This window comes from Panthera leo, chromosome C2, assembly GCF_018350215.1.
Source record: "Panthera leo isolate Ple1 chromosome C2, P.leo_Ple1_pat1.1, whole genome shotgun sequence".
NCBI lineage: Eukaryota > Metazoa > Chordata > Mammalia > Carnivora > Felidae > Panthera > Panthera leo.
Window position 1 is genome coordinate 59,539,353 of NC_056687.1, and position 23,211 is coordinate 59,562,563.

The 23,211-nt window shown below is 38.5% G+C and overlaps 1 protein-coding gene across 4 annotated transcripts in view; it reads right to left on the reverse strand.

The window, feature by feature from the left end:
- The window catches only part of CFAP44 (cilia and flagella associated protein 44), a 151,116-nt gene extending 128,497 nt beyond the window's left edge, over positions 1 to 22,619 (reverse strand). For 3 of the 4 annotated variants that reach the window (XR_006207062.1, XM_042954859.1, XM_042954861.1), the window contains exons 1-6: positions 22,520 to 22,619; positions 15,517 to 15,621; positions 10,740 to 10,895; positions 10,046 to 10,205; positions 6,003 to 6,165; positions 1,638 to 1,740 (exon numbers count right to left, since the gene is read on the reverse strand). Coding sequence is in view for 3 of the 4 variants with exons in the window: in XM_042954859.1 (XP_042810793.1) it covers positions 1,638 to 1,740; positions 6,003 to 6,165; positions 10,046 to 10,205; positions 10,740 to 10,895; positions 15,517 to 15,616 (682 nt within the window). In the remaining variant the exon portion in view is untranslated. Of the gene's footprint in view, positions 1 to 1,637; positions 1,741 to 6,002; positions 6,166 to 10,045; positions 10,206 to 10,739; positions 10,896 to 15,516; positions 15,622 to 15,720; positions 16,007 to 22,519 lie in introns of those variants that run through there. The other variant, XM_042954860.1, reaches the window with a different exon arrangement.
- Positions 22,620 to 23,211: the final 592 nt, after the last annotated feature.

The following is a 23,211-nucleotide window of genomic DNA, read 5'->3' on the forward strand; positions in this document are numbered from 1 at the left end:
AATGTAAAATTCCTAGAAGTTAATGTAAGAGACAACCTAGGTGACCTTGGGTATCATGATGCCATTTTAGATTCCACACGAAAGACATGATCCATAAAAGAAATCACTAATAACTAAACTTCACTAAAATGAAAACCTGCTCTGAGAAGGGCAATGTCAAGAAAATGATACAAGTCACAGACTGGGAGAAAAATTTGCAAAAGCATATGTGATAAAGGACTGTTATGCAAAGTATGCATATCCAAAATATGCAAAGAACTCTTAAAACTCAACAATAAGACATGAACAACTCAATTACAGAAGGGGCCAAAGGCCTTAACATGTAGCCTCACCAAAAATATGCAGATAACACAGAAACATATGAAAAGATGCTCCACATTCTACATCATCGGGGAAACACAAACTTAAAAAAGGAGGTACCACTACACACCTATTTAGAATGGCCAACATCCAAATCGCTGAGGACACCAAATGCTGATGAGGATGTGGGGCAACTGGAACTCTCATACGTTGCTGGTGGGAAAGCAAAATGGTACAGCCACTCTGGAAGACAGCTTGGCAGTTTCTTACAAGACTAAACGTACTCTTACCATAGGATCTAGTAATTATGCTCTTGGTATTTACCCAAAGTAGTTGAAAATTTATGTTCACACAGCAGCAACCTACACTCAGATGTTTATTGCAGCTTTGTTTACAACCTGCCAAAATTTGGAAACAACTAAGATGCCCCTCAATACACAAATGTACACTGGGGTACATCCAGGCAATGGAATATTTTTCAGCACCAAAAAGAAATGGGCTACCGCGCCATGAAAAGCCAGGGAGGAATCTTAAATGCATATTACTAAGTGAAAGAAGTCAATCTGCAAAGCCTACGTACTGTATGATTCCAACTCTACGACATTCTGGAAAAGGCAAAACTGGGGAGACAATAAAAAGATCAGTGGTGGCCAAGGTGGGGACAGTTATGAATAGGCAGGACACAGAGGAATTTTAGGACAGTGAAAATACACTGTATGATATACTGATGCATACATTTATCTAAACCCATAGAATACAACACTAGGAGTAACCCCCAAGGGACACTATAGACTTTGGGTGATTATGATGTGCTAATGTAGGCTGATCTTCAGTAAATAATGTACCTGGTGAGTGATGTTGATAATGGGGAAAGCTATGCATGTGTGGGAGAGGAGGGATATGGGAAATCTCTGAACCTTCCCCTTAACTTTACCGTAAATCTGAAACTGCTCCAAAAAGCAGTCTTTTTAAAAAACTAACTACTAAAATTAATTATATGGAAAACAAAATTATACGAAAATGGTGGTGATTAATTTTATGTGAGGTTATTTCAATCTAGGTGGGCCTCAATCAGTTGAAAGTCCTTAAAAGTCAAAACTGAAGTTTCCCTGAGGAAGACGAAATTTTACCTGAACATGTAGCATCAACCCCTACCCAAGAACGTCCAGCCTGCCAGCCTGCCCTACAAACTTCAGACCTGCCAGCTCCCATAAGTACACGAGGCAAGTCCTTTGAACAAATCTCTCTTCTGTCTTCTCCTAGTTCGGTTTCTCTGGAAGACCCTGAATATCATTAACCTTGAACATGGAATATTTCAAAAGTTGTAGTGGGCTCACCTTGAAGGATTCTGTAGGGCCTCAAAGAAGGATATTCATAGATGATAATCTTTGGGAAAACTCCTTTTTCAGCGACAGTGAAGTAAGTTTTATCAGGATGAACCTATAAAAAGTAAAATCTCACTTAAATAATAAAAGGAAGATTTTCTTATAAATAACCCTATTAATGCAGTATCTGTGATTTTATCATTTATTAGGATCCACTCCAACAGAAAACTAAAAAAAAAAAAAAAAAAAATGGGCATCTGATACATACTTGGTAACAGATGTGATTTAAACTGAAGCCTTTACGAATATTCATTTTAAGTTTTGCTTTTGTTAATAAAGTCATCTCTACATCTGCAATTATTTTAACTGCCATCAGGAGAGCTAGAACAGTGGTTCTCAATCATTAGAGCGTGTCGGAACCACAGGGAGGGCTCGCGAAGGCACAGAGGGTAAGCCCTAGCACGGGAGTTCCCGACTCAGTACTTGAGGGCCAGGGGGCCCCAAAATTTGCATTTACGTCTCTAACAAGTTCCAGGTGATGCTGATGCTGCCGGCTTGGGAATCACTCTTTGAGAACAACCAAGTTAGATGAATTGTTTACCCTGCATAAATAAATCAACCTAAATTTTTGTACAGAAAAACTCATGTTTCCAGAGTAAGTTCCATCTCAGTTTAAAAAATTTCACCTTGGACAAATTTACCACAAATGGATATAAACTTACTAAAAGTGAGAAAGATACTATATTTCCAAGCCAGATGCAGAGGAAAAAAATAGTAAATATTTGTGGATAAACTATTTGCTTAGCATTTCGAATGACAGCCATATGAATTGTGAAGTGTATGTTTATTCTTGTTATTTTTGTTCATTGGTAAGCCAATGTGCAGGAAGAGTAAATGGATAGCCTAAAAATAAAACTAGGCTGTTTTGAAAACAAACTATTTAAGACACATATTGTGCTTTATAAAATTCTATTTTCAGGGGTGCCAGGTGGCTCAGTCGATTAAGCATGCAACTCTTGGTTTAGGCTCAAGTCATTATCTCTTGGTTTGTGAGTCTGAGCCCTGCATCAGGCTCTGTGCTGACAGTGAGGAGCCTGTCTGGGATTCTCTCTCTCTCTCTCTCTCCCTCTCTCTGCCCCTCCCCTGCTTGTGTAGTCTCTCTCAAAAGAAATAAATAGACAAACAAATAAATAGATTTTAAAAGAATCTTATTTTCACTTACCATTTTGCAACTCCTGATTTTATACCTAGGGGCCAGGAGCTTCCCTTAGAGGATTGCACTCTAAATTCTGGTACCCAAGATAACATTCTTCTCTCCACACATGGGGCCAAAAGACCTATATAAGCTGTCTTCTTACTGACAACTGGTCTTTTATTCTTCCAGTCAAGTAAACACCCATCCATCCCTTCAGCTTGAAACAAGGCTTGGGTTTATAGGATGGACACTCAGTGAGAGAATAACCAACATTTATTGGGTGCTTATTATATGCCAGACACTGTTTAAGTTTTATATTAATTAATCCCCTTAAATTTTACGTCAACCTTGTGAGTTCAAATACCATTATCATTCCCATCTTACCAATGGGAAATAGGCACAGAGAGGCTAAGTAACTTGAAGTCATACAGCTGGCAAATGTGAGAGGTAGGATTCAAGCCAGGTGTTGGAGCCAAAAGGAAAGTGGAACTAAAAAAACAGTGGCTACTGGGGCACTTGGGTGGCTCAGGTGGTTAAAATGCTGACTCTTGATTTCAGCTTAGGTCATGATCTCACAGTTCGTGAATTCAAGCCTTACATCAGACTCTGCACTGACAGCACAGAGCCTGCTTGGGATTCTGTCTTCCTTTCTGCCCCTGCCCCACTCACTCTCTCTTTTTAAAAACAAATCTTTAAAAAAAAAAAATTAAAAACAGTAGCTACCAAGAACTTAGGGGGAAATGTGTTAAGGTATATGTTTTTCTAGATGCCTATTTACGGGAGAATATTGTATAGGATATGTGGTCACAGAAATCTGAATGAGAATTCGGGCAAATCTTTTGCTCTTCTGCATCTTGCCTATAGTAAGTGAAAAAGTTTCAGCACTTTCAGATCGGAAGCTCTGTGGGGTTGAGTTTGGTGTTTTATTTTTAGTGGGGAACTAATAAGGAACTAATTATTAGGAACTAATGAGTCATTTACTTTATACTCAACATACAGATTCACCCTATCTTCTGACAGTTGATATGCCCCCAGAACACATTTCTCACAGATTTCCCATTGCCTTGCGAGAGTGCTTCTCATCCACAATAGATAACTGTTTCAGAAAGAATGAACCGACAAGGCCAGTTGAGGAAAATCCCCACCCCTATCCAGGCTTCAACACACTCCGAGAAAAGTCCCTGTGGACATACAACTGCCCAGAGACCAGGCGGGGATGAGGATTAGGATTAACATTCTTGACCACAATACACCTCTAACTACTGACCTCAGGCCAACTTATTGTATAACAAAATAGAAACTTCAGAACTACTATTGGCCATAAAGTGATAGAAAAACAAGTGATAGTTCCCCGTTTCTCCATACTCTGCAGATGATGTGGACCTCAGGGCTAAGGACACCTCAGAGTGGCCCCTGACTGACTTCCCTCCATGGAACCTGCAACCCTAATGCTAGGCCTGTGTTTGCATACAGCTGGTGCCACAGGATCATGTACTTTTATGCCTCTAGTTTTTTGGTTTTTCTGCTTTTTGATATGAGTCCTGTCTCTTTGGGTGAATTTTGAACTCTTTGAATTCATAGAGGTCACGAACGCTTCTTCACTTAAATCCCTGCATGTTCTGAGTTAGTGTTGGACTCACAATGTAGTATAATAAATTCTTGCTGAGGACAGGGACTTTACTATTTACACCTGCTATATATACATAGATGATCAAGGAAGACAGAAACATGAGACTCTCCTTCACCCTTCCATCGCACCATTTCCTGTTTCCGTAGCCAGTCTAAGTTCTATTTGTGGATCTCTGATTTTCCTTACCTTCTCCATTCCCATTCATCTTCCTGCTTCGCTTCTCAGAGCAAGAATCTTCCAAACCTCTCCACTCATCTCCACTTCTAATCTAAATATCCTACCAGGTAAGCTACCCTACCATCTAGTCTACTCAAGAGCATTTCCCACTACTCCCTGCTAGCTTGGCCCAGTCTCTCTGTTGGAGCTGCATCAGCCTTTCTGCCAGAAGCCCTCCACCTCCACAGGGTATGGTGATGTCACCCCTACACCTTCTAGTTCTGAATGGGCTGCTCACATCTGACAGGCAGGGCAAGAGCAGGGCAGACTTCTATTTGGTTCATGATCCTTCTAAAAACCCTTTGAATGTCTGCTACAGAAGTGTAGCTTGTATGAGCCCCAAATCCTGCATATTTCTCCTCCTCTCCATGTCTCACGCAGCCTAATCTGAACAGGTGCCCTCTCATGACTCTAAAGACACCAAGATGTGCTTCTCAGGCTGTTATTGGTGAGAGAAGGTCTAGGGACTTTTAAGGATCACCTACTTTTAAGAATCAGAGTAAAAAGCAAAAGGTCAAGATAAAAGCGCAATCATGGGGCCAATTGCTATTGAGAGGTCAGATAAGATACAGTTAGAAAGGTATTCTTCAGATTTGGCTATTCAGGGCCATTGGTCACTTTAGTAAGGGCAATTTCAGTGCGGTGATAGGGAAAAAGACAGCAGAAGCTTGGCTTTGAAGGGAAGATCAAGTCAGTGTAAAGAGAATACATGGTTAGAGAGGAGACTTTTAAGATGAGAACAAGTTGATTTAGTGTGCTTTAATGCTGAGGATGAAAACCCTAAGGAAGTAGAGGCTGAAGGTACAAGAAAAAAGGTGACTGATGGAGACAGGCACCTGAAGAGGAAGGAAGAGACAGCCTCAAATCACATACAAGTCCTTCTGTCAGCTGCTCAAAATTATTGAACGTACAATCTATACTTGATCTCTTAATGTGCAACCATATACTTATATCTTATCTGGCACTTGTCTCTATTTATTATTTGAATTATCATCTGTGCCATTCATTTGAGTATTTTTGCAGAATAGCAACATAGCATTAATATGTAAAAACTTGATGGCTGTGGGAAGCCACTTACCCTCTATTAGCCCCAGTGTCCTTATCTGCAACATAAGTATTGGTAAAATGATAGTATTATTAATGTGATAGTATGATACTGCACAGAGACAATGTCAATGAATGGAGTGGTTGCAATTGTTGACTTGAAAATGCCTTAGAATTGCATCTCCTGCAATTGTGGCATCCTGCCCATGGTATTGGCATCTGACAGCCTGGCTGGTCCACAGAAGAAGCAAACAAAAGGATGGAATTTTTTCCGAAGTCGCTAACAGCGTACCCCAATAACACCAATTCCTCTACCACTGCTACTTCGCAGGTAGTTCTGTTCCTTGGTTTTCAAATTCAAAAGGATCAGCTGGTTCCCAGCGATGTACATCACAGTACTGCTGTCCAGAAGTTTTAGGTTGGCCCGCTTTCTACAGTCATAACCAAAGGAATGACTGAGGGAATATTGTTAAGGAAAAGAAGTGACACAAAGTAACCATTCTAGAGACAGGAAACGCAATGTAATAAATATGTTTTTAAACTCTGTGCCCTTCAATAAAGACTCAGTGTTGAAGTAGTTGCATTTTACTTTGAAACTCAGAGTTTTTTATTTGTCACTAACGCAACCTTGCTTTCAAATTAAGTGAAAATCCTCATACTCTGATTTAGTCAATATTTTAATTTTCCCAGGGAAATCCTGAAAGCAGATTAATTTTATAAAAGTAAAAGTATCAAAAAGGCCTCTTGATGTTGAAAGACCAGCTGTTTAAAATTCTGACACGTTTTGAAATCCTGAAACACCAGTAATATTACATGTTGTAATAAATCTACATAAATATAATTGAAATTTAATTCATATGAATTATGAAAATGGACTAAATAGTATATGGTATATAAGTATATATAATAAATATGCTAACATTTCCTTTCTGAGTGCATTAATATGTATAGGTGTATAGATGAGTGTGTGTGTGTGTGTGTGCATATTAATGCTATACAGTAAATCTGCACTAATTCAAAATAAAGGTTAAAATAATCGAAGTTTTTATAAGACATCTTTTAAATGTACATTGTTCAAATTAATTCAAGTTCAAGTTCAAATTAATATAACCTAAGATATAAATGTAATAAGTAAGTTAAATGAGGTTAATCTATCAAAACATTATAGTTTGCAAAAGAAACATATTACATAGTATATCTTAAGTAGATGGTTTCTTATTTTCTAAGAGTTACCATTGAACACAAAAGTTAAAGGATCACTGGAGAAATCTTTATTTCTTGCCCTTGTTTAAAAAAATAAATTCTGATTTTAGAGGATTATTTTTATTTGTAAGTGAATATTTTTAGAGAAAAAACTATGTAGAATTATTAGCAAGAATATATAGAATGTAAAAAAGGAGAAAATTTTAATTAATGCAATTTGAATTGTGAGGTATATACAAACTATTAACCAACTATACATAATTATACTTACCTCATTGTCTAAGAGTTAAATTGAAAAAGAGACAGAATATTTCAGGGCTTTTTTATCTGTTCAAGAAAAGGGAATTTTATCAACTCACTAAAGACACGAACACCTAAAATTAATTTTTATATATAATTTCTGGGTGATTCCGTCAATTAAGCGTCCAACTCTCAGTTTCAGCTCAGGTCATGATCTCACAGTTTGTGGGTTTGAGCCCCATGTCAGGCTCCACACTGGCAGTGAGGAGAGCCTGCTTGAGATTCTCTCTCTCTCCCTCTCTCTCTCTGCTCCTCTCCTGTTCATGCTCTTTCTCTAAATAAATAAACAAACAAACAAACAAACAAACAAACAAACTTAAAACTTAAAAAAAAAAAAGAAAGAAATGCAAATGAACATGTGATCCAAAGATCTTGATGAAGCTATTCAGACCTCATGGGTACTGAGGCCTCCTTACAAATAAAGAATGGGATCCACATGTTCCTCATCTTCCTGGTATGGGCAGGAAGTTTCCCCTACCTTCCTTTTCCCTTTCCCCAAACTGCTGCTCTCACCTTTCTTTCCTCCTCTTCCTTCCTCTTTTCCCAGTGCCAGTGTAGCACTTGGAGGGCTAATAGTGTGTCAATAACTGAGAGTGGAAATGGCTACCATCTCTTCACTGTCTTGGGTGACAGTTGGAAATCACTTATCTGGTATTAACATCTCTAATTTCAGGGTAGAGTAGGACTCCCTTTTACCTGCTGCTGTTCTGATCAAAGGCCCTTTCAAATGCAGAATGGGTGAGACTGTAACTTCCCAAACTCTCCCCCTCCAAATTACAACCTGCTTCTTCTCATAGCTCATCTCTACTTCCTAGAATGCCTAGTGACTGCACATTCATAGGCATTGAGCCTATGAGGCATTCAATAAACATTTCTTGGATGCATTAATTAATGAATTAATTAATGTATAACTAGAGTCTGATCCTTCCCTTTTAACCCCAGATGACAGCGGATCCCCTAACCAGAGCTTTGAAGATGTTAAATTGTGTTCTGCTATACCTTCAACTCCTTTCTGCTTTATCCCACCCTGTCTTCTGGTTTGCATTTTCTTAACTTCCTATCTGAGACCCAGGGCCTTCACTGTCTGTTCATGAGCATCTAGGACCCTCACTTTAAAATTGTGTTTAAATACATCTTGTATAAATTATGCTATGGTTTAGGTAATATGTAATACATGACACATTTCTTGACTTACAAGACACTGAACTTTGAAACTGAAGTTGACTCAATTGAATTAATAAAGTATAAAGGATTGTGTAGGGGATACATGACAGCTAACTTCTCCTTGGAGCTTCTCACAAGAAATAGAGATCATATTTGTTCCAACCCTGGAGAGTAGAACTGTCTAATGCAAGATGTTCCAGAGAGGCAGCTTTTGATTCAAGGCCTGCAAGAGCTAATAATGTGAGCTATCCAGAATTTGTGACTTCCTTAGCTTTGAAAGTGTTCATGAAAAGTCTATAGCAGATACAGCCACTCATCCAGCGTCAGTAGAGGTAATTCATATATCGAGTCAAAAGTCAAGGTCACTCTGACTTGTTATCTGGAATCGCAGCATATCTCTCTAATACAGAGATCCCTGTATCCTGGAGCAACAAGTCTCCAGTGTTGGGGGCTGGGAGAGGGCAACACAATCAAAAGTACTTGGTAAACTTTTTCAGACTACATGTGCCCAAGTCCCTCTATACACAGAAATGATGCAGTAGGTCCAGGAAAGGTATCAGAGCATGTGTATTTCAGGAAAATCTTCCAGGTGACTGCTAAACCACCTCATTTGAAACAAATAGGCTAGAAGGAAGGCAACAGCATAACTTCTATCAACAACTTGTCCAAAGATGACATATACGAAAGAAGTCCTCAAAAGAGAAAATTCCAGGTTATAAGATTCAAGGTGAATTAGTTCTAGTTACACCTGGGATTGAAACAGAAGCTATAATAACATGTTCTATTTTTATATGAAAACCAAAACTGAGTCAGTGAGTACACCACCCTCCTCTTTAAGCACACTTTTATAAGAGGCCAGTCAGTGTTTCAGGCCATGTGGTGGTCATCTGAAGGTAGGCATACCAAACTGCTAGCCAAGAGCATTAATGGAAATATTTTCCTAACCACCTTACAAACCTAACATCATACAGTGACAGCAAACCCTAAATCCCCTTGTTAATCATCCCCACCTTTACAATTCTTCATGGACTCTTATTCTCCAGACCAATTAAAGTGTGTTATTTTGTGCCCTACTTCCTCAGGGTTGTCTTCTCTGATACTCATCTGACAAATAATGTGTAAGTACTAATGTCTGACAATTGTATCAGTGTTTTAAGAAATCAATGATTTTAACTTGGTAGGCATTGAGAAAGGGATGCCAGCCTGGTAGAGGATGTAAACCAGGATAAGAGGCCTTTTGATCTCCTTTACATCATGTCTCATGAGAGAACAGCCAGAAAAGTATCATTTCTCTTTATGGTTATTTAGCATCAACGAAAGGTTAGTTTAAATTAAGGTCCCGTATTTCTGTCTCAGCTTCTCTAAGGGCCAAGCTTCTTAGAATTACCTAAGACAGGGATCGGCAAACTTTTTCTATAAAGGGCCAGATAGTACATATTCTAGGCTTTGTGGGCCAGGTGACTTCTGTTATAACTACTTAATTCTGCCCTTGTAGTGTGATGGCAGCCACATATAAAATGAAAATGAGTGAGAATTACTGTGTTCCAATAAAACTTTATTTAGGAAAATAGACCGGAGGCCAGATTTGGTCCATGGGCTACAGTTTGCCGATCCCTGACCTAAGAAATTGAAATCCAAAAATTATACATATGTAACTGGAGTGGATACACAAGTGTGAGAAGATCCAGTGGTATGTTCGAATCCGGAGTCACAAAAGGCATCGAAATCAGCTCTGCATAATCATAGAAGAAGTTTTCTGATATTTTCTTCTTAACTTCCTCCTCTGCCCTTTCTGAGTCTGGAGCTGGGGTTTCCATATACCGAGATTCTAAAAAAATAAAATATTTTAACTAAAAAGAGCATCTGGTGAGTCCTAAAATTGTATTTCACAAAGACAGGAGGAATATACGTACCCCGCAATACTCTAGCAGTACTACAAGTGGCCTGAACATGGGATGCTACCTACCAGTGAGCATGGGAAGAGGAACCAACATGGCCCTGTGCTTGGGAGGAAGAGAAATCAACAAAAGGTGAATGCTGAACTCTGGTCATGGTTTTGCAGTCTCAAACAGCAACTCCCAATCAGTTCCAAAGGAGAGTTATAATTCACTAATCCAGGGTAGAGCACTCCTGAGATCATCCAACCCCCAGAAAACCAAGTATGAGAGTCCTGTATGTGATCCTCAGAAATGTAATCTACAGCTCCAGAGATGCTACCCTATTAGAATATGTTCCAAGCTCTTACTTTTATCACTGCAAAATATCCTGAAAATTTTTATTTCTATGGATTTATAACTGTTCATTTGGGGCAATTTGTCTTTAAAACAGTGACAATTACAGATAGGAAACTAGTAACACTTACCTGCAATGCTCTCCACATAGTCGTCTTGAAATGAACTTGAACTTCCTTCCAATTGTTCCATAGAATAATCATCATCGCCTAAACGTGATTCTCTCCCTTCGGTAAATGTTTCTTCTGTGGCATCTTCTAAAAGTTTGTAATCCTCTTTCATAGCAGCTATTAAAAGTAATTTGTTTTAATAATTTCTAAATCTTGAATTCAACATTTTCTTATTTCCAAAGTAGCTCATATTTTCTGATCACAACAGAAGTAAATTAAAAATAAACTGTGATAAGATCTGGAAAACCTACAAATATTTGGAAATCAAACATTTAAAAATAATGTGTGGATCAAGGAGAAACCAACAAAGAAATTTAAAAATATTTTAAACTAAGTTATAATTAAAATATAACATATCCAAATTTGTGGGATGCAGCTAAGGCTATGGTTAGAGGGAAATGTATAGTTTTTGTACATATAAGAAAAGAAGAAAAGTCAAAACTCAGACCTCAAGAATCTAGAAAAAGCAAAAAAGAAAATAGAAGTCATAGAAATAATAAAAATAAAAGCAAGAGCCAATCAAATAAAAGGCAAGCAAACAATAGAGAAAATTAGCAAAACCAAAATCATTCTATTACCAAATGGAGAAACTCTACCTCTTATTGAGTATGGGAAGAGTCAACTTTAATCTCTCTACTTAGTGAACAACCCAGAAACTGGTTCACTCTGCTTGAGAATTCCAAAGGGTAAGAAGTTGCTCATATTTTAGCAAGCCTGAGAACAGGGTCAGGTCTCCAGGCCAAAAAAAAAAAAAAAAAAAGCGTGTATGGGGGAGCTATCAGGAATGTGGCCAAACCAGAAGAGATACCTCTTCTCACAGGACCAAGAAAAAGGGTTTCAGGATACCAGCAAATTACTTCAGGTTATCATTTGGGATACTAAGAACCACAATATATGAACTAATTTATGAGCTGAGTGCAAGGTCAGACCACACTTGACAGGCCATCCCCTGTAAGGATCTGACATAGAAGGGGAGATCCTGAGGCAGTGCTAGACAAAGGGTCATTATTATTAAATCCATCCACCTAGGAAAATGCTGCAAAGGACTGGACACCAAAAGGTAGACAATCCTGGGTCAGAAATTAGGGAGTGGAGAAAAGTGGAAATGGAAAATCAAGAAGCAGACTAACAGTTTCGAAGACAATGATATAACCATGTTTTTTGGAAAGATAATTATAGTGGTGGTATGGAGAGAGACTTGAACAGAAAGGCTTGAGTCCAAGCAAGAGGAGATAAACACCTCAAATAAAACATGATATGGAGAAATTATGGATTTACCAGATATGTCTCAGATACATTGAAATAGTGTAATGTCAATTTTGTGAATGAACTGATTTCCCCAGGACCTGGTCTCCTCTAGGTGAATAATCAAAATTATATTTCTGAAACTGTATTTAGGATTAGAGCTACAAAAGTCAAGACTCCCCTATGACACCTAACACCATGATGCCCTGTCAGAAAGAGCAAGCCATTTTTTAAAAATTCTTTTACACAATTCCTCACATTTTATTCTATTTTTTTAGTATAGTTGACATACAGTGTTACATTAGCTTCAGGTGTACAACAAAGTGATTCAACAATTTTATATGTTATGCTTATCACAAATATAGCTACCATCTGTCACTATACAATGCCATTACAATATCATTGACTGTATTCCTTATGCTATGCCTTTTGTGACTTATTCCTGTGACTTATTCATTCCAAAACTGAAAGCCTGTATCTCCCATTCCCCTTCACCCATTTTGCCCATTCCCCACCCACTTCCCTTCTGGCAACCATCAGTTTGTTCTCAATATTTATAGGTCTGATTCTGCTTTTTATTTATTCATTTACTTTCTGGTTTCATAATGGACCTTACTGGGAAAAGTTAGTGTTAAAAACATTCAAATTCATAAGATTTAAATAAGACATTAAATTATACCTTGTAGCTATAGTAATCATATGATCACCTGATTCTTCTTTTTGTTTATTCATTTGTTTTCTTTTTAGATTTCACATATAAATGAAACCATATGATCTTTTTTTTTCTCTAACTTATTTCATTTGGCATTATACCCCCTAGGTCCATCCATGTTGTTGTAAATGGCAAGATCTCATCTTTTTATGACTGAGTAATATTCCAGTGTGTGTGTGTGTGTGTGTGTGTGTGTGTGTGTGTGTGTGTGTATCACATCTTCTCTATCTATTCCTCTATCAATGGACACTTGGGTTGCTTCCATATCTTGGCTATTGTAAATGATTCTGCAATAAACATAGGCATGCATAGATCTTTTCAAATTAGTATTTCTGGTTTCTTTGTGTAAATACCCAGTAGTAGAATTATTGGATAATAAGTATTTCAATTCTTAATTTTTGAGAGTCTCTGTGGAGAGAATCTCCATAGTGTTTTCCACAGTAGCTGTACCAATTTATGTTTCTACCAACAGTGCACAAGGGTTCCTTTTTCTCCACATCCTTGCCAACACTTGTTTCTTATCTTTTTGCGTCTAGCCATTCTGACAGGTGTGAGGAGCTATCTCGTTGTGGTTTTGATTTGCATTTCCTTCGTGATGAGTGATATTGAGCATCTTTTCATGTATCTGTTGGCTATCTGTATACCTTCTTTGGAAAAATATTCAGGTCTTCAGGTTGTTTTGGGTTTTTTTGTGTGTTAAGTTGTATAATTCTTTATATATTTCAGAAATTAACCCTTTATTGGATATATCATTCGCAAATATCTTCTCCCATTCAGTGGGTTGCCTTTTGATTTTCTTGATGGTGTCCTTTGCTCTGCAAAAGTTTTTTTTATTTTGATATAGTCCCAATAGTTTATTTTTGCTTTTGTCTCCCTTGCCTTAGGAGACATACCTAGAAAAACGTTGCCATGGCTGATGTCAAAGAAATTACTGTCTCTATTTTCTTTTGGGAGTTTTATTGTTTGAGGTCTCACATTTAGGTCTTTAATCCATTTTGAGTTCATTTTTTTGTATGGTGTAAGAAAGTGAAAGTGGTATAGTTTCCTTCTTTTGCATGTAGCTGTCCAGTTTTCCTGGCACCATTTGTTGAAAAGACTGTGTTTTCCCCATTGTCTATCCTTGCTGCCCTTATCACAGATTAATTGACCATAAAAGCATGGGTTTATTTCTGGTCTCTATTCTGTTCCATTAATCTATGTGTTTATTTTGGTGGCAGTAACATACTGTTTTGATTACTGTAGTATATCTTGAAATCTGGAATTGTGATACCTCCAGCTTTCTTCTTTTCAAGATTGATTTGACTATTCAAGGTCTTTTGTGGTTCCTTAGAAATTTTAGTATTTTTTGTTCTAGTTCTGTGAAAAATGCTGTTGGTATTTTGATAGCAATTACATTGAATCTATAAAATGTTTTGGATAATGTAGACATTTAAACAATATTAATTCTTTCAATCCAAGAGTCTAGCATATCTTTCCTTTTGTTGGAGTTTTCTTCAATTTCTTTCATCAATGTTTTATACTTATCAAAGTACAGGTCTTTTACCTTTTTGGTTAAGTTTATTCCTAGGTATTTTATTCTTTTTGGTGTAATTGTAAATGGGACTATTTTCTTAATTTCTCTACTATTTTATTATTAGTGTATAGAAGCACAATTGATTTCTGGGTATTAATTTTTCATCCTGCCACTTTACTGAATTCATTTTTTACTTCTAAAAGTTTTTTTGTGAAATCTTTAGGGCTTTCTATGTATAGTATCATGTTATCTGCAAATAGTGACCATTTGAGTTCTTCCTTACCAATATAGATGTCTCTTATTTCTTTTTCTTGTATAATTTCTGTGGCTAGGACTTCCAGTACTATGTTGAATAAAAGAGGCGAGAGTGGACATCCTCATCCTGTTCCTGATCTTACAGGAAAAGCTCTCAGTTTTTCACCATTGAATATGATGTTAGCCATGGATTTTTTTCATACATGGCCTCTATTATGTGGAGGTATGTTCTCTCTAAGCCCAGTTTGTTGAGAGATGTTGGATTCTGGATGTCAAATGCTTTTTTGCATCTATTAAGGTATTCATATGATTTTCATCCTTCATTTTGTTAATATGATGTATCACGTTAATTGATTTGCAAATATTGAATCATCCTTACATCCTGAGAATAAATCCCACTTGATCCTGGTGAATGATTCTTCTAAGGTATTACTGAATGTGGTTTGCTAATATTTTGTTGAGGATTTTCACGTCTAGTTTCATCAGGGATATTGGTCTGCAGTTTTCTTCTTCTGTAATGTCTTTGTCTGGTTTTGGTATCAGAGTATTTCTGTTTTATTTGCAGTATATGATATTCTTCTATATATGTTATCCAATTTAATCCTCAAACTACTCACAATTATCATCTTAATGGGTGAGAAAATTGAGGCTCAAAGAGGTAAAATAATTTATTCCAGATCAAGTGTCTCTAAGTGGTAGACCCAGGCCTCAAACCTAAAGTCCAGCTCTTTCTACTATACTGTATTAGAAAAGTTCAGTAAAGACTCACAGGAGAGAGCAAGACCAGGTTTGCAGAGAGATCATTATCAACATAGAGATGATAGTAACTTCTATGTGTCAGGCTCTGGAGATTAAATGGTTAAAACACAGTCTCTGCCCTTTTAAAGAACTTAGAATTTAGCAATAGAACGAAACAAGTAAACCATTTCTGCTGTATAAACTTAAAAACTCTTTAAAAATGGTTTTACCTAAATTTAGTAAAAGCCTAAGGGTATATTATAATCTTTACTTACATCTTGATGCAGATTTAGAGGAGCTCTGAGACTGCCTTCCATCACTCTTTGATCCATCTAATTTCCCCCCATCAGTGTCCTGATCACCTGGTTCCTTCATTTCCCCTGTAAGCACAAAATTGAGAAAAAGAAAGGGACACAGCTATAAAATAAAAGTCCTTTACAGATATTTCTCACCTAACAAATTCCACAAGCACCAAATACCATGTGTGTTGATCACTATGTATGCACAGTATCTGAGATGACTTCACCAGCAGGACGGAGAGCAGCCAGCAGAGACCTGCAGAATGGCAGAATATAGTCAGCTAGTCCCTTTCTCTAGGCAAACTTACCATGCTTCCCTCTGGTTTTTCAGAAGTCCACAGTGAAATGTCACGCCAGTCCATGTTTCCTCAGAATATTCCATCATTAAAGTTAAACCTCTGCCACCTGTTTTGGTTTTTTTGTTTTTGTTTTTGTTTTTGTTTTTTTGGCTCATCCCTCCATTTCCTCTTCCCATCATTTAATCCCCTTGGTGTTACTAATTAATTTCAATTAAAAAATATTTGTTCAGGGCACCTGCTATGTATCAAGTCTTACAGTAGGCACTAAATTACAGTACTGAACTAGAGATGTGATTCCTAACTTTGTGGAACTTGTTGTTTAGAAAGAAAGATATTAAATGAGCAATTAAAATGCAATCAGTGCTACAAAAAGGAAAGAATAGGGTCCTGTAGGCATGCCTAGCCAGATGATTAAATCATGTCCTGGGGTTAAGGAGGAGGTGGTGAGTAAAGGTTGATCAGGCATAGATTGGAAAGAGTGTTTTAGGCAGGGGGAAGTTCAGAAAGAGGGTTGTGTCTGTGAAGGGCTGAAAGCAATCTGTTGTAGAGTGGGAGAGTGAAATGGACGGTGAGGAGGAAGTCGGTAGCAGATTGTAGAACTATCTCTAAGTTTTGCTAAGAAGTTTAGAACTTATTTCTATAGCAACTGAAAGCCACCTTAAGGTTTTAAGGAGGGGAGTGGCAAAGCAGGTTTTCCCTGTGCTCTCTCAGTTGCACTTCCTTACGTCTTTGAAAGCAACTGCTCTATCTTCCTTCTAAGGTCTTCGCTTCTCCACACTAAACATCACATATTTCCTCAACATTCTGTTATGGCATGGCTGGCAGCTCTATTTGAATCAGATTTTGTGGTTCATTTCAGGTTTGAATCTCAGTTTTGCCATATTACTAGTTAATAATCCTTTACGTTAATTCCTCAATTGTAAATGATAACGAAGAAGAAACAACTTACAAGGCTTACAAGGCTGCTATGAAAATTAACTGAACTAGTGCATCTTTATCCCTTCCTGGTCTCTGAAAAAAGACTGGATGCCCAGAGCAGATAGGATACACACCACATGGTCAGCTGAGAGTGCAGTATGAACCCCACCTCTCTTCCTTTGGACCTTGGGGGTCATTCCATCTGTTTTCGGCAGTGACATCATAATGATGCCCTGTCTTGATTTGGGGGACAATAGAGCAGGGTCTAAATGTTTTCCTTAAAAGCTATTATCAAGAAAGATAGGTCTTAAAATGACACTTATGTTATTAAATTTTGTGTTTAGTACTTTGGAGCCATTTTTCTGGGTTATTAAGATGACGTTTTACTTTTCAAAAAGTATGTCGTGTGTTCCTTTTTTTTTTTTAAGTTGTTCTCCCTTTCTTCTTTCTTCCTTCTTCCTTTTCTTCCTTCCTTCCTCTCACCTGATTGTGAAACACAAGCCTACTGGGGTTGGGAGGTGTGTAGGAATCAAATGATAGAAACATTTTACATAGCAAGATCTTTAAAATCCAAATTCAATGATCCAGTGAATTTCCCTTCCCTTCCAGATTGGATATGCAGACTGCTTTCTACATTTATACAAGTTGATGATTTGAAAATAAATATTTAATTATAATAAAGAATTTTTAAAAATTGATATGGCAAGGTCATATTGGTTATTGCAGCTTGGTTGCAGATTATCATACACCTTGAGTAAATTTCTTTAGGTAGTAGCTACAAACATACCTAAATGCCATTTTCTCCCTCCATTTCAAGGTTCTTCATACTGTAAATCAATTCAATTCTTGAAACTACTGAGCACATTTATATGCAAATGGTATTCTAGTCACTGCGGAGGATACAAAAATGAGCAATATAGAGCCCTTGACCTTAAATACTTTACAATCTAAGAAAAAGTTGACAATTCTCTTTTATGACAGTCTTCGAATACACTTCTCTAAACCACTGCTCCAGATCCGAGGCTGACTAGAAAGAGGATGGTCTGAAAGTCCTGAATGAAGGCTGACTATAGCTAAAGATATCCTTGATAAAAAAAAAAAAAAAAACATTTAAATTATTTCAATGAAAATAAACTATCCTCTAAGTTGCCATGTGATGCAGGCTCCAAATAAGTGGAGCAAAGCAGTCATTGGGTTTACTGACAAAAGTAAACTGATATTCTATTGTTGCTAGTCAATTAAGAACCAAAAGATAACTTTTAGTCTGCAAATTTCAATAACATTTCAGTCTATAAACAGGTACTTCTCTGGTTTCCTATTGCCACCATACAAAGTTAGCAGCTTAAAATAACACCCATTTCTTACCTCACACTTTTGGGGGTCAGAAATCTAGGCACAGTTCGCTGCTTCCCAGAGTCTCACAAGATCAAAAACAAAGTGTTGGCGGAGCTGCCTTCATTTCTGAAGGCTCTGGGGAAAATCTATTTCTAGGCTTATTTAGGTTGTTGGCAGAATTCAGTTCCATATGGTTGTAGGACTAAAGTCCCTGTTTCCTTGTTGACTATAGGCTAGGAGTTTTTCTAAGCTTCCAGAGGCCACGTGGCTCATGGCCCCCTTCAAAGCCAGCAGTGGTAGGTCATGTACTTCTCAATGACTTAAATCTCATAGTTTTGGGGGCGCTTGGGTGGCTTAATTGGTTAAACATCCAACTCTTGGTTTCGGCTCAGGTCATGACTTCACGGTTCATGAGATCAAGCCCCACATCGGGCTCCACACTGTCAGTGAGATGCCTACTTGGGATTCTCTCTCTCTCTCTCTCTCTCTCTCTGCTCCTCCCCCACTTGCTTACTCTCTCAAAATAAAGAAACTTTTTAAAAATTTAAGCAAATAAATAAACAAATATCATAGTTTTCTGCTTCCTACCAATAAAAGCTTCATGAGATCATTTTCTGAGTCTTCTTTTTTCTAAATACATTTATTTTTACCATACTGTAACTGAACATTACCTGGATACATATATTCTAATAAAGAGCTTATAAGACCTAATAAATTTACTTACAAGTTAATTATAAAGTGGGAAAGAAACAATTATAGTAAACAATTATGGTAACAGATACAGTAACAATCATGGTAACATCACTCTGTAAACAAAGGATTTAAACCACAATCAAAGGTAAATTGGTATCAAGACAAAAGTACACTCTTTATCCTATTCTGTTACAAACAATATACTCCTCAAGTGGTTAACATTACCAAGCAATAAATTTTAATATCAGAAACACAGTTAATATCAAGTTGTCTACAGTATGGAAGAAAATACTGGAAGCCAAGCAATTTTCCCAGTGTTCTGAACTAACAATACTGGACAAAAAATTAAACTATTTGAGATCCTTTCTTAGTTTTTGTTGTTGTTGTTTCAGAAAGGGTGGCTGAAGAACCTGTAAAAGGCAACTGAGTAGGGTCCTGATGTGGAGATTAGCAGTGTAAATGCTGAGATGGAATAAGGTGGTTTTTATTTGTTTCTTAGGTTAGGTTTGGGTTGTTTATAATAAAGGGATTGGGAAGTTGTACTGTAACCTGATGAGGCTTTGGAGCCAGAAAGGCTTGGGTCCACATCCTAGTTTGGCCAAGGGTATAGGTTAGCTTGGCCAAGGGCCAAGTCCCCAGCATCGCTTAACCCTTAGTCCTTTTATATGTAAAATGGGGACTGTAGGGTTGCCTGGCAGAGTCATTCTAAGTATTAAATGAGATCTTTTATACCTATAGTTCTCAACTCTGGCTGCACTTTAGAATCACTTCGGAAAACTTTCACAGCATGGCATTCTCAAGGTCTCACTCCCTATGTAATTCTTTTGTGTAGCCAAAGAGAAGAACCTGGGTTAAGGACCAGGGGTTCATATAAAGCACATAGTAGGTACTCAAAAATCGTAGTTGTTTTTACCATAATTACTACAAATTCCCTCTAATACAGCCAGGGCTCAATAAAGGTGACCATGAAATCTTCAGAGTTGAAAGAGGTCTTATCTAGTCCAACCTCCCACTCGTGAGAATCACACATCTACAACATCAAGCTCAGTACCATTAGAAAAGTAGGTTGGTGTATTGGCCAGGCTGAGAATTGGCTACAGTCTGACTGTGCTTACAGCCTGGCTCTCCTCTTACTCCTCCTGTGAGGTGTTCAACAGGTATTTAACTTCTCTGTGCCTTGGTATTTTCATCTGCAAAGTTTAGTACCTACTTCATAAGGTTGTTCTGAGACCTCATTGAGTTAATACAGTAGAGTTTTAAGAACAGTGGTGCCTGGGGGCACCTGGGTGGCTCAGTCGGTTGAGCATCCTGAGTGTCCGACTTCGGCTCAGGTCATGATCTCACGGTTCGTGAGTTCGAGCCCCGCGTCGGGCTCTGTGCTGGCAGCTCAGAGCCTGGAGCCTGCTTCAAATTCTATGTCTCCCTCTCTCTCTGCTCCTCCCCGGCTCATGCTCTGTCTCTCTCTCCTTCAAAACTAAACAAAAACTTTAAAAAAAAAAAAAAAAGAACAGTGGTGCCTGGCACATAGGTACTCAGTATATAAAATGATTGAAGGGATAAATGTATTCATTCCTGAATAAAGGAAAAATGAAGGAACATGATCAGTCAGCTTCAATTTAAACATTTCAGGTAAGCAGGTTAATGCTCAGTTCCAGTTCTTAGTTCATTTTATACTCACCTGAAATCTGCCTCCCTGCAATTTAGATCCATTTGCTCCTTGTTCTTCTGGGGACACATACAAGTGTTCCTGTGTACCATAACCAATAATTGTAGCAACTTTACTTGTCTCCCTAGACCCTCTCATTTCCAGCTAAAGCATCCCAATTCTTTCAATTATTCCTCACTAACCTGGTTTCAACTCTTTTCAGCATCCTGATAGCTCAGGAAGTTACTTCCCAATGCATTAAATATCCCTCCCAATTTTGTATCTTCTTTGAAGGATCCAGGCATTTTCCAAAAGAGATAAACTATTACTTTATCTGGTGGTAATGTTGTATTCCTTTAAGGCAGCCTGATATTACATTATCTTTTTGGGGTGGGGAGGTGGTAGGTTCATCATATACTGACTCATCATAATCAGCTTGTAACCAACCAGAATGACTACACCGTATTTGTGTGTTCTCAGCCATATCCCATCTCGTATAACTGAAGTAGCTAGGTTTAGGAGTCTACTTGCAGAACTATCTTAAATCTTCTTTTATTACACTCAGGGTCATTGATCCAGCCTATGACTCATTCTGTTAACCAACTCATTGAGTATACTGTCAAGTTTTGAGACAATCCTGAGGAAGTAGAAAGAAAAAAAAGAGTCATGGTTACACAGTGGTGCAAAGGCATGTGTTGTTAGAAGGAGGTTGGCTGGAAACCAGAGAGAATGGTCCCCAAGATGGCACTACTTGGATTCATCCACCACATTCTAGGGTCAGTCTTCAGTCTCACCAGCTCAAACACTCCGCAGCAGCGTGCCAGAGCTGGCCATGTTAAGACTCAGAGGTTGTCGTATAAAACAGATGCTCAGTTTTTACTTTACAATGTGAAATACCACTGTGGAAAGAATAATGATAGCCCATGTTTTCTGAATGATTACCATGTGTCAAGCACCGTCCTAAGGATTCAGCACATACTGTTTCACATGTTTCTCAAAACAACTCTATGAGTTAAGTGCAATTTACAGATGAGAAAGCAGAGCAGTTACTCTTTGAAGTCTTCCCTCTCACTCAACTCATGCAGTTGGTTTCGATGTTCTGTTGCCAAGTAAACAGTTATTAAGCCTTTTGAATTCACCCTCTCCCTTCTATTCCCACTGCCAGTACCCTACTCTGGTTATGCTGTCTCACCTCTTCCATTACCGCAGTCTCATACCTTGTCTCTCTCTCTCTTCTCTACTCCATTTCTACCTGCCTCTTGTAGTTTCAAAACACAGCTTTTAGTGTGCTACTCTTCCTGTTTGGAATCTTTAATGGCTCTTCACTGCCACAGAATAAGAACTCAGATTCCTTGGCATGGCACAACGGTCCCTCATCTTCAGGTCTGCAGCTCATCGCCTGTCACTTTCCCCTTTCCTGGTCCCTCCTTAGCTCCTTCTCCTTCTCAAAAGTCTTAGTAGCCATCTGGGACAACTCACAATTGACCAGACACACTGAATACTTACTCATATGCTACTATATCTACTTGTATGCAACAAGTATTTACTCTGTACCAACTACATGCCATGAATGTGCTACTCACTTTACCTGTAATATCCTATCTAGTTGTAACAAGAACCCCATGAAATAAGCATTATCATCTTCCTTTTCAGAGAGTAGAAAGCTGAAGCGCTGAGGGGTCCATGTGCCGAGTGTCACACAGTTAAGTGTGGTGTGGGCTGGTTTGCGTGACCCCAGAACCCAGGCACTTTCCCACCAGACTCCTTGCTTCTGGAGCCTGGGCTTAGCCCGGTCTAACTGGCACTCCTGGGTCTGCTGTCTTCCGCCCCAGCCGGATTAGGAGTTCCTTGCAGGCAGGAACCGTGTCCACTTTGTACCCACAGTGTCTAGCTCCATGCCTGCCAATACTAGCCGTTTCAATGTTTGTTGAACGGATCGTAGCAAGGACGAAGGACTACGTCTCAGCAAGCCTGGACAACGCTGGCTCAGTCTAAGAGAAACCCTAGTAGGCTCAGCTGCTCCCTGACTCCCTAACAGATTTGAGGACGAGTTCGCGGGAACTGCCTTGCTGCCAGGCTCCAAACTTACCCAAGGCACCGACAGCCGCCACGCATTTCTAGTCCCGGCGTCAGCCCCGGGTCTCCGTTTACAGAGGTCACCACGGCAACGAAGCCTCGCCTCCCGGCGGGCGGAGCCGAGTGGCCACGAGGCGCATGCGCCACCGGGAGCTGGTTTTCTGGGAGATCCCGCGGCGGTGCCACTGGGACCCTCAATGTCACTCGCCCTTTGGTCCCAGCTGTTTCGTGCCACATGACCCAAGTTGGAGACAAACAGAAAAGCCCAACATTCTATGAGTTTATCATCCCATTTTTAATTTTATATACAGTTTATATTATAATTATCCTAAGAATGGTATATTGATAAACGAAGTGACTTTTGAATACTTTCTTAGATAACTGCCCAGGAATAAAAAAAGAAAAGAAAAAGAAATGGTCCAAAGGAGCCCTGATTGCGCACTATCATCCGCAAAGCTACATCGCAAGGCTTCTTTATTTAGTAGTTGTTTATTTTCTGCTGTTATCTCTGTTGGCTTTTACGGTAACAGATTGTATGTTGTGGGATCCTTGGCCTCCTGACGCTGGGCACACAAAGTATAGGGCTACCTTGACAGATCTCGGTTTAGCAGTTTGCTCTTCAGCCGCTCTGTGGTACAGGCAGCGCTCAGTATTGAATTTTAAGTACCTAAAGTCACTGGTTACAAATATCATTTTAAAATGGCT